The sequence below is a fragment of the Enhydra lutris genome, unplaced genomic scaffold (genome assembly GCF_002288905.1).
Source record: "Enhydra lutris kenyoni isolate GAN:26980312 unplaced genomic scaffold, ASM228890v2 scaffoldscaffold13, whole genome shotgun sequence".
In the NCBI taxonomy this organism is placed as follows: domain Eukaryota; kingdom Metazoa; phylum Chordata; class Mammalia; order Carnivora; family Mustelidae; genus Enhydra; species Enhydra lutris.
This window is the reverse complement of record NW_019154097.1, coordinates 56,805,982-56,817,514: the sequence shown is the minus strand read 5'-3', so window position 1 is coordinate 56,817,514 and position 11,533 is coordinate 56,805,982. Positions and strand designations below refer to the sequence as shown.

At 37.4% G+C, this 11,533-nt stretch overlaps 1 protein-coding gene across 1 annotated transcript in view; it reads right to left on the bottom strand.

Moving 5' to 3' along the window:
• Positions 1-11,533, bottom strand: part of LOC111146184 (ATP-binding cassette sub-family A member 3-like) — a 131,324-nt gene that overhangs the window by 69,428 nt on the left and 50,363 nt on the right. Inside the window, exons 10-11 of the mRNA XM_022501616.1 lie at positions 10,100-10,237; positions 5,265-5,394 (exon numbers count right to left, since the gene is read on the bottom strand). Coding sequence (XP_022357324.1) covers positions 5,265-5,394; positions 10,100-10,237 — 268 coding nt within the window. The remainder of the gene's footprint in view (positions 1-5,264; positions 5,395-10,099; positions 10,238-11,533) is intronic.

Sequence of the window (11,533 nt, the reverse complement as noted above, 5' to 3'; positions counted from 1 at the left end):
AGTTCTTTATAGATCCTGGATATCAATCTTTTGTCTGTACTGTCATTTGCAAATATCTTCAACTTTTGTAGCAACATGGATGGGACTGGAAGAGATTATGCTGAGTGAAATAAGTCAAGCAGAGAGAGTCAATTATCATATGGTTTCACTTATTTGTGGAGCATAACAAATAGCGTGGAGGACATGGGGAGTTAGGAGAAGGCAGTTGGGGGAAATTGGAAGGGGAGGTGAACAATGAGAGACTATGGACTCTGAAAAACAATCTGAAGGGTTTGAAGAGGTGGGGGGTTGGGAGGTTGGGGGAATCAGGTGGTGGGTATTAGAGAGGGCACGGGCTGCATGGAGCACTGGGTGTGGTACAAAAACAATGAATACTGTTATGCTGAAAATAAATTTTTAAAAAAAGGGAAAAAAAATAGGTGATGGGGATTAAGAGCACACTTACCATGAGGAGCATGGAGTAATGTATAGAATTGTGGAATCACTATATTGTATGCCTGAAACTAATACGAGAATGTATGTTAACTACACTGCAATTAAAATTTTAAAAACTTTAAAAAAAAATTATATGCCAACAAACTATACAACCAGGAAGAAATAGATACAATCCTAGAAACATATAAACTATGAACACTGAAACAGGAAGAAATAGAAAAATTGAACAGACCCATAACCAGCAAAGAAACTGAATCAATAATCAAAAATCTCCCAACAGGGGAGCCTGTCTGGCTCAGTTAGTAGAGCATGCAGCTTTTGCTTTCAGGGTGGTAAGTTCAAGGCCCATATTGTGTTACAAATAAACTTAAAAAAAAAATCTCCCAGCAAACAAAAGTCCAGGGCTAGATGGCTTCCTGGGAAATTCTACCAAACATTTAAAGAAGAATTAACAGCTAATCTACTCAAACTGTTCCAAAAAACAGGAATGGAAGGAAAACATCCAAACTCTTTTTATGAGGTCAGCATTATCTTGATTCCAAAACTAAACAAAGACCCCAGTAAAGAGGAGAATTACAGGCCAATGTCCCAGATAAAAAATTCTCAACAAGATACTAGCAAATCAAATCCAACAGTTCATTAAAAGAATCATTCACCATGATCAAGTGGGATTTATTCCTGAGCCACAAGCATGGTTCAGTATTTGCAAATCAATGACGTGATATTACACATTAATAAAAGAAAGGATAAGAACCATATGATCCTCTCAATAGATGCAGAAAAAGCATTTGACAAAGTACAGCACCCGTTCTTGATAAAAACCTTAAATAAAGTAGAAATAGAGGGAACATACTTCAACATCATAAAGGGCATAGATGAAAGACCCACAACAAATATTATCCTCAATGGGGAAAAACAGAGCTTTTCCTCTGTGGTCAGGAACAAGATAAGGATGTCCACCCTCACCACTGTTATTTAACAAAGTACTGGAAGTACTAGCCTCAGCAATCAGACAGCAGAAAGAAATAAAAGGAATCCAAATTGGTAAAGAAGAAGTCAAACTTTCTCTATTTGTAGATGCCATGATACTCTATGTAGAAAAACAAAAATATTACACCAAAAAGTTGCTAGAACTGATACAGGAATTCAGGAAAGTCGTACAATACAAAATCAACATACAGAAATCTGTTGCATTTCTATACCTGAATAATGAAGCAGAAGAAAGAGAAATCAAGGAATCAATCCCATTTACAACTGCAACAGAAACAATAAGATACCTAGGAATAAACCTAACCAAACAGGGAAAAGATCTGTACTCTGAAAACTAGAGAACACTTACGAAAGAAATTGAAGAGGACACAAAGAAATGGAATAGCATTCCATGCTAATGGATTGAAAGACTACTACCCAAAGCAATCTACATATTTAATGCAGTCCTTATCAAAATACAATAAGCATTTCTCACAAAGCTAGAATAAACAATCCTAAAATTTGTATGGAATCACAAAAGACCAGAATAGCCAAAGCAATCTTGTAAAAGAAAAGAAAAGCTGGAGGCATCAAATTCTGGACTTCAAGCTGTATTAAAATGCTGTAGTCATCAAGACAGTATGATACTGGCACAAAAACAGACACATAGATCAGTGGAACAGAACAGAGAACCCAGAAATGAACTCACAACTGTATGGTCAACTAATCGTTGGCAATGCAGGAAAGGATAACCAATGGAAAGAAAGACAGTCTAACAAATGGGGTTGGGAAAACTGGACAGCAACATGCAGAAGAATGAAACTGGACCACTTTCTTACACAAAAATAAACTCAAAATGGGTGAAAGACCTAAATGTGAAACAGGAAACATTAAAATCCTAGAGGAGAACAAAGGCAGCAACCTCTTTGACATCAGGCATAGCAACTTACTAGAGACGTCTCCAGAGACAAGGGAAACAAAAGCAAAAATGAACTACTGGGACTTCATTAGGATAAAAAGCTTCTGCACAGTGAAAGAAATAATCAACAGAACTAAAAGGCAACCTTTGGAATGGGAAAAGATACTTGCAATGACGTATCTGATAAAAGGTTACTATCCAAAATCTATATAGAACTTACCAAATTCAACACCCCCAAAACAAATAAGCCAGTTAGGAAATGGGAAGAAGACATGAATAGACACTTTTCCAAAGAGGACACCCAGATGGCTAACAGACATATGAAAAGATGTTCAACATCACCTGAGCATCCCGGGAAATGCAAATCAAAACCACAATGAGATACCACCTCACACATCTAAATGGCTAAAATAAACAACACAAGAAACAACTGATTTTAGTGAGGATGTGGACAAAGGGGAACCCTTTTACACTGTTGGTGGGAATGCAAACTGATGCAGCCACTCTGGAAAACAGTATGGTGGTGCCTCAAAAAAGTTAAAAGTAGAACTACCTTACAACCCAGCAATTGCTTACTAGGTATTTATCCAAAGGATACAAAAATACTTATTTAAAGGAGTACATGTACCCTGATGTTTATAGCAGCATTATCAACAATAGCCAAACTATGGAAAGAGCCCAAACGGCAATCAACTGAAGAATGTGTATAGATGATGTGGCATATATGTACAATAGAATATTACTCAGTCACTAAAAAGAATGCCATTTGTAATGACCAGGATGGACCTAGTGTGTATCTTGCTAAGTAAAATAAGTCAGAGAAAGACAAATAGATGATTTCACTTATGTGGAATTTAAGAAATAAAACTGATGAAAATAGGGGAAGGGAAACAAAAGAGACTCTTTAACTACATAGAATGAACTGAGGGCTGCTGGAGGGGAGGTAGGCTGAGGATACGCTAAATGGGTGATGGGTATTAGGAGGTCATTTTCTGTGATGAGCACTGGGTGTTATATGTAAGTAAGGAAACACTGAATTCTACTCTTGAATCTAGTATTACACTATAGGTTAAGTGGAATTTAAATAAAATTTGAAAAATTAAATAAATAAATAAATGAACCTTAACTCCTTTTTAAAAACCCAAACACCTGGCTTTTTAGTATACAGTGATGAGATGAATGAAATTATTGCCTCATCTGAAATGTATCAGTTGCTATGAATTACAAGTGGATCACTTGAGCAAAGTGAGACTCTTCTGGGATAGTAGTGAATTTCTCCAGCTTAACAGACAATTGGATTACAGAGATGTATGCACATGTCAAAATTTAGCAAAACACACACACACACACACACACACACACACACACACACACACACAAAGTTTAAGTGTTTCATCATAATAAAGCTTTACACCAAAAGAAAATTATAGTTAATGATATCAAATTATTTAGTAAGAAGCATACTAACATCTAAAATTAATTTTGAGATGCTTAAAATTAGGATCAATAGACATGTGGCAAGTGTGGCAAAATACTAAAATAGTAGAATCTAGGTGGTAGGTAAGGGTGCAAAATCTTTCATCTTGGATGAATGTTTGAAATTTTTTTATTTAAATTCAATTAGCCAAGGTACAGTACATCACTGGTTTTTAAGATAACGTTCAATGATTCATCAGTTCACTATAACACCCAGTGCTCATCACATCATACCTTAATGCCATCACCCAGTTACCCTATCCCCTCACCTATATCCCTTTCTGCAACCCTTAGTTTCTCAGAATCAAGAGTCTCATATGGTTGGTCTCCCTCTCTGACTCCATTCAGTTTCCCCCCATCCATATTGTCCTCTGCACTATTCTTCATATTCCACATATGAGTGAAACCATATGATAATTGTCTTTCTCTGACTGAGTTATTTCACTCAGCATAATATCCTCTAGTTCCATCCATGTCGATGTAAATGCTAGATATTCATCATTTCTGATGGCTGAATAATATTCCATTGTACATATATGTACCACTTCTTCTTTATCCATTCATCCATTGAAGGACATTTTGGCTCCTTCTGCAGTTTGGCTATTGTGGACATTGCTGCTAGGGTTGTAGGGTGGCTCTATTTTTAACTTTTTGAGGAAGATCCATACTGTTTTCCAGAATAGCTGCACCAGCTTGGATTCCCACCAACAGCATAAGAGTGTTCCCCTTTCTCCATATCCTTGCCAATATTTGTTGTTTCCTATTTTGTTTGCCATTCTAACTGGTATAAGGTGGTATCTCATTGTGGTTTTGATTTGTATTTCCCTGATGACTAGTGATGTGGAGCATTTTTTCATGTGTCTATGGGCCACTTGTATGTCTTCTCTGGAGAAGTATCTGTTCGTGTCTTCTGCCCATTTTTGACTGGATTATGTTTTTTTGGGTATTGAGTTTGAGAAGTTCTTCATAGATCTTGGATACCAGCCCTTTATCTGTAATGTAATTTGCAAATATCTTCTCTCATTCTGTAGGTTGCCTTTTAGTTTTGTTGATTGAAAATTTTTTAATATTATAATAATCCATTCATAAGAATATATATCATATATTTTACAATGAAAACTATGTAAATTGAATTAGAATGATTTTCCTACAAAGGGGACAGGGGAATAAAAGGGAAAGTAAGACAAAAGAAAAGAAAAGAGTAAATGAATAAGAATTGAAAATTAAAGGGTGTTTGCATTCACCAATGGGAACAATATATTATGAAGAAAAGGCATGTGAGATGCAAAAACAAATACTGATTTTTAAACTTTGTAACAAATGTTCTGCACTTTAAGAAGAGTGTGAATTAATCAACAACTGTGTATATAACTTAAATAACAATGATGTCAATGTCAAGAGGGTACACAGAAGCTTCAGAGTTTGATGTATGGTATCTGTGATCAGGGTGACCCTAAAAACTTACCTGTAAGAATCGATAAGGTGGTAGTCTTTCCTGCTCCATTAGGTCCCAGAAGAACAGTGATTTGACCTTCATATACATTAAAAGTTAAGTTTTTTACTGCTACGATGGTATTCTTCTCCACTGTGAATTCCTGTGAAAATTTTAAAAAAGTACTAGCTTTATGTTTATTATTACTGCTTATAAAGGGCAGCATGTCTATCAACTATCCAGAAAAGAACAAATGACAGAACATTAATCTCAAAAGAAGAAAAAGCCAAAGCATAAAAACGATAAAACTGTGAAAAATAAACAATATTTAAAGGCAATATATGCAGAGACCTTAAAAGTAGATCTACAAAACTCATCTGATCCAGTCCCACTTCAGTCCAGCTACTGTCTTGAGGCTGATAACACCACAGTCTGCTTCTCTATGTCTTCCTGCTAAGTTCCAGAACTTCATGGTGGACACACATTATACTTTCCTTGAGGTACTCCAAACACTACTCATTAGCATTACCTGAAAATGTATTCCTCATGCCACATTCCTTACCACAACCCACGTAGATGCAAAGACAGAAGCCTGAGACTGACTTACCTTACACACTTCCTTCTGCCTCGTCTACTAAAACAAATCACTGCTAATCAATCTCTTTAGTCAACAAATATTTATTGTGGGCCCATACTTTGTGGCATACATTGTGTAAGGTACTATGAATACATTAATGAACAAGACCAAAATAGCTCCTGCTCTCATGACAGAAAAATTCCAGTAGGAGAAACACATAGAAATCAAAAACCTGTAAATGATTACCTATCGTAGTAACATTGGTAGATGGTGCTACTTTGTATAAGATAGTCAAGTAAAGCTCCTTGAAGTCATAAAGCTTTTCTGATTAGGTTCAGAGGTATAATTTAGGGATTCATCTGTTGCATATAACACCTAGTGCTCATTACATCCAGTGCCCTATCCAGTTATTCCATCCCCCCGACCCATGTCCCCTCCAGCAGCCCTCAGTTTGTTTCCGAGAGTTCAGCATCTCTTCTGGTTTGCCTCTCTCTCAATTTTCATCCTATTTTATTTTTCCTTCCTTTCCTGTATGTTTATCTGTTTTGTTTCCTAAATTCCACATATGAACGACATCATACGGTATTTGTCTTTCTCTGACTTACTTCACTTAGTGTAATACCCTCTAGTTTCATCCATGACATTGCAAATGGCAAGATTTCATTCTTTTACATGGCTGAGTAAAATTCCAGTGTGTGTGTGTGTGTGTGTGTGTGTGTGTGTGTGTGTACACACACACACCACATGTATTTTGCCTTTTAGTTAACTGTTTCCTTGGCTGTGCAAAAGCTTTTTAACCTGATGAAGTCCTAATAGTTCATTTTTTAAAGTCTCTATTTTTAATTTTTTTCTTTTTTAATTTATTTTTTCAGTGTTCCAAGATTCAATGTTTATGCACCACACCCAGTGCTCCATGCAATATGTGCCCTCCTTAATACCCACCACCAGGCCCTCCCAACCCTCACCACCCTCCCCTCCAAAACCCTCAGATTGTTTCTCAGAGTCCAGAGTCTCTCATGCTTCATCGCCCCCTCCGATTTCCCCCCAACTCACTTCTCCTCTCCTTCACCCAGTGTCCTCTGTTATTCCTTATGCTCCACAAGTAAGTGAAACCATATGATAATTTACTCTGCTTGACTTATTTCACTCAGCATAATCTCCTCCAGTCCTGTCCATGTTGACACAAAAGTTGGGTATTCATCCTTTCTGATGGAGGCAAAACTCTATCATATATATGGACCATATCTTCTTTATCCATATTCACCTGCTGAAGGGCATCTTGGCTCTTTCCACAGTCTGGCAACTGTGGCCACTGACAGATGGCCCTTCTGTTCACTACATCTGTATCTTTGGGGTAAATTTTTAAAAAATTTTTATTATGTTCAGTTTATTTTTGCTTTTGTTTCCCTTGCCTTTGGAGATGTGTCCAGCAGGCAGGAAGGAGTGAGAGGGGGAGGGAAAAGGAAGGGGAGTGGCAGTGTATGATACTGGGCATGGATAGTGTTCTGAGTGCTTTTATGCATTTCCCAGACTAATCACCTCTGAGAGCAGACAGAGTCTGTGGGCGGCCACCACCACCTGGGTCCAGCAGAGACTCCAAGCCAATGCAGGCCAGGAGGAGGAGTGGATAAGTGTTCTGCTGGTAAAAGGGGAAGGTCCGATGAAAGGTCATTAGTGTGAGGGAGAAGAGGTTGGCTTCCTGTGTTCTCTTCTAGAATTTTGATGGATTCCTGTCTCATATTTAGGTCTTTCATCCATTTTATTTTTTTTTGTATGGTGTAGGAAGTGCTTCAGTTTCATTCTTCTGCATGTGTCCCATTTTCCCAACACCATTTGTTGAAAAGACTGCCTTCTTTCCATTGGATATCATTTCCTGCTTTGTTGAAGATTAGTTGGCCACAGAGCTGAGGGTCCATTTCTGGGCTCTCTATTCTGTTCCATTGATCTATGTGTCTGTTTTTGTGCCATTACATACTCTCTTGATGATTACAGCTTTGCAATACAGCTTGAAGTCCAGAATTTTATACCTTCAGCTTTGCTTCTCTTTTTCAGGATTGCTTTGGCTATTTGGGGTCTTTTCCAGTTCCATACAAATTTTAGGATTGTTTGTTCTAGTGCTGTGAAAAAAACACTGATGGTATTTTGATAGGGATTGCACTGAATTTGTAGATTGCTTTGGGTAGCACAGATATTTTAACATGTGTTCTTCCATCTATGAGCATGGAATGCTTTTCCATTTTTTGTGTCTTCCTCAATATCTTTCATAAGTGTTCTCCAGGGGTGCCTGGTGGCTCAGTTGTTAAGCGTCTGCGTTGGCTCAGGTCATGATCCCAAGGTCCTGGATCAAGCCCCACATCAGGCTCCCTGCTCAGCAGGGAGTCTGCTTGTCCCTCTCCTTCTGCCTGCCACTCGCCTTGCTTATGCTCTCTCTCTCTCTTTGTCAAATAAGTAAATAAAATCTTTGAAAAAAAATAAGCATTCTCCAGTTTTCAGAGTATAGATCTTTTACCTGTTTGGTTAGGTTTATTCCTAGGTATCTTACTGGTTTTGGTGCAAATGTAAATGGGATCAATTCCTTGATTTCTCTTTCTTCTGCCTCATTGTTAGTGAATAGAAATGTAACTAACTGCTGTGCATCGATTTAGATCCTGTGGCTCTGCTGAATTCCTGTATCAGTTCTAGCAATTCTTTTAGGTTTTCTACACGGAGTATCATGTTGTCTACAAAGAGTGAGTCTGATTTCCTCCTTGTCAATTTGGATGCCTTTCATTTCTTTTTGTTGTCTGATTGCTGAGGCTGGGACTTCCTGTACTATGTTGAACAACAGTGGTGAGAGTGGACATCCTTGTCATGTTCCTGACCTTAGAGGGAAAGCTCTCAGTTTTTCTCCATTGAGGATGATATTCACTGTGGGGTTTTCATATATGGCTTTTATGGTATTGAGGTATGTACCATCTATCCCTACGCTGCAGAAAGTTTTTATCAAGAAAGGATGCTGTATTTTGTCAAATGCTTTTTCCGCATCTATTGATAGGACCATATGGTTCTTACCCTTTCTTTTATTAATGTGGTGTATCATATTGATTGATTTGTGGATATTGAATCAGGCTTGCAGCCCAGGAATAAATCCCCCTTTGTCATGGTGAATAATCCTTTGAATGTTGCCCATTGGATCCTATTAGCTAGTACCTTGTTGAGAACTTTTGCATCCAGAATATTGGTCTGTAATTTTACTTTTTGGTAGGGTCTATGTCCAGTTTTGGGATCAAGGTAATTCTGGCCTTATAAAAAGTGTTTGGGGGCGCCTGGGTGGCTCAGTGGGTTAAGCCGCTGCCTTCGGCTCAGGTCATGATCTCAGGGTCCTGGGATCGAGTCCCACATCGGGCTCTCTGCTTAGCAGGAAGCCTGCTTCCTCCTCTCTCTCTCTCTCTCTGCCTGCCTCTCCGTCTACTTGTGATCTCTCTCTGTCGAATAAATAAATAAAATCTTTAAAAAAAAATAAAAAAAAATAAAAAGTGTTTGGAAATATTCCTTCCATTTCTATCTTTTTGAAACAGCTTCAGAAGAACATGTATTAATTCTTTAAATGTTTTGTAGAATTTCACAGGGAGGCTATCTGGCCCTGGACTTTTGTTTGGAGATTTTTGATTATTGATTCCATTTCTTTGTTGGTTATGGGTCTGTTCAGGTTGTCTATTTCCTCCTGTTCAGTCTGGTAGTTTATATGTTTCTAGGAATGCCTCCATTTCTTCCAGATTCCTCCATTTCATTTTTTTTGCAAGTAATTGCTCATATGAATATAACAAAAAGCTGTACTAAGAGCAAAGTTTATAGCAACAAAGGCCTACATAGGGGCACTTAATTGATCCAAATAAACTAATATACCCAGGAACACCTCCTCACCAAAAGTTTGGACAAAAGAGAATTCAGCCAAATAGTCTAATGCATAATTGGTAGAACAAGTAAAACCGTAACTGTAAACATAAATTAATATTTACACATCAAATCATCATAGTCCCAGCTAGACATTAGCTCTTATAGTGGGAATACTGTAAAAGCCACCATTATCATAATACAAAGCTGGATTCCATTCTGAAGAAATGAGAAATACATGGAGTTTTTACTTTATTTGCACATCTTTCATTTTTATTTTGTCAAACAATTAATGTGCTGAATATAACTTTTATTAACATCTTATGGGGGGGGTAGAGCCATGGCCAGTGAAAACATTTACTATACACCATCAACTAACTTTCCGTGCATTGGGGAAAAGAGACTTAGAAAACAGTACCTTGTATAGATGTTGAATCCTAATACCAGCCACCAAATCAACAGGCTCTTCTTCAAAATAATCACTTCTAATTGTGTCAATAATTTGTTTATCTTCTTTATACTTAACGCTTAAAGCTTTACCAAACCAGTAGGATTTCTAAGAAAAGAACAAAACCATAGTCATCAGGATGTCAGTGAAATGATGTCAGTGAAAAATGAGATGCTCTTAACACTTTGGCTCATTTCACTTTGGTTTCAAGATGAGTTGAACCACATACATTGAAACAAAATTGAAAGCAAACTACCTAGATTGTGAACTTCTACACAGTAAGCACGAAACCTGTTATTTAAAAGCTCACTGTTGGGGCGCCTGGGTGGCTCAGTGGGTTAAGCCGCTGCCTTCGGCTCAGGTCATGATCTCAGGGTCCTGGCATCGAGTCCCGCATCGGGCTCTCTGCTCGGTGGGGAGCCTGCTTCCTCCTCTCTCTCTGTCTGCCTCTCTGCCTGCTTGTGATCTCTCTCTGTCAGATAAATAAAATCTTTAAAAAAAAATAAAAAAATAAAAGCTCACTGTCCAAGAAGAAAAACAAAATAAAATCTACTTAAAAATGGTTCAGTGAAAAGCATTCTATCACTCTAAGTCAAGTGTCTTTATTTGGACATGCAGTATACAGATAGATACCTGGAGATTCCTAATACATTTTCATGAGTCTGTGAGTTCAAAATTCTTTTTCATAAAAATACTTTTAAAAATACATTATTCATCTTTCTATTGCATTGATATCTTCATTGGTGGTATAAAAGAAATGTTGCGTAAAATGCCTGGTGCTTTAATGCTGATCAAATTAGTAGCATAAAACTGTACTAAGCAATCACCATCCTCTTCACCACTAGACACAGTAATAAATCAATCAATTTATTTCATTTAATTGTGTCTTTTATGAAAAAGTAAAAATTAGTTATTAAGTTTCATTCCTTGAGTATGATATTTTAAATATTCTGTGTGATGAAATGGGAAATATGAATAAAGCATTTCTATAGCAAATGAAAATATAATGGAAGCTCTGAGAAAAATTACTTGTGTCATTTGAGTTGTGAACTAGCCACTTTTTTCATGGAAACCACTTTTTTCCGAAAGAATGACAGATACAAAAATTATAGTTCTTTTTTTTTGCTTTTTTTTTAAAAATTTTTAAGTTTATTTTCAGCGTAACAGTATTCATTGTTTTTGCACCACACCTAGTGCTCCATGCAATCCGTGCCCTCTCCAATACCCACCACCTGGTTCCCCCAACCTCCCATCCCCCGCCCCTTCAAAACCCTCAGATTGTTTTTCAGAGTCCATAGTCTCTCATTCACCTCCCCTTCCAATTTCCCTCAACTCCCTTCTCCTCTCTAACTCCCCTTGTCTTCCATGCTATTTGTTATGCTCCACAAATAAGTGAAACCATAT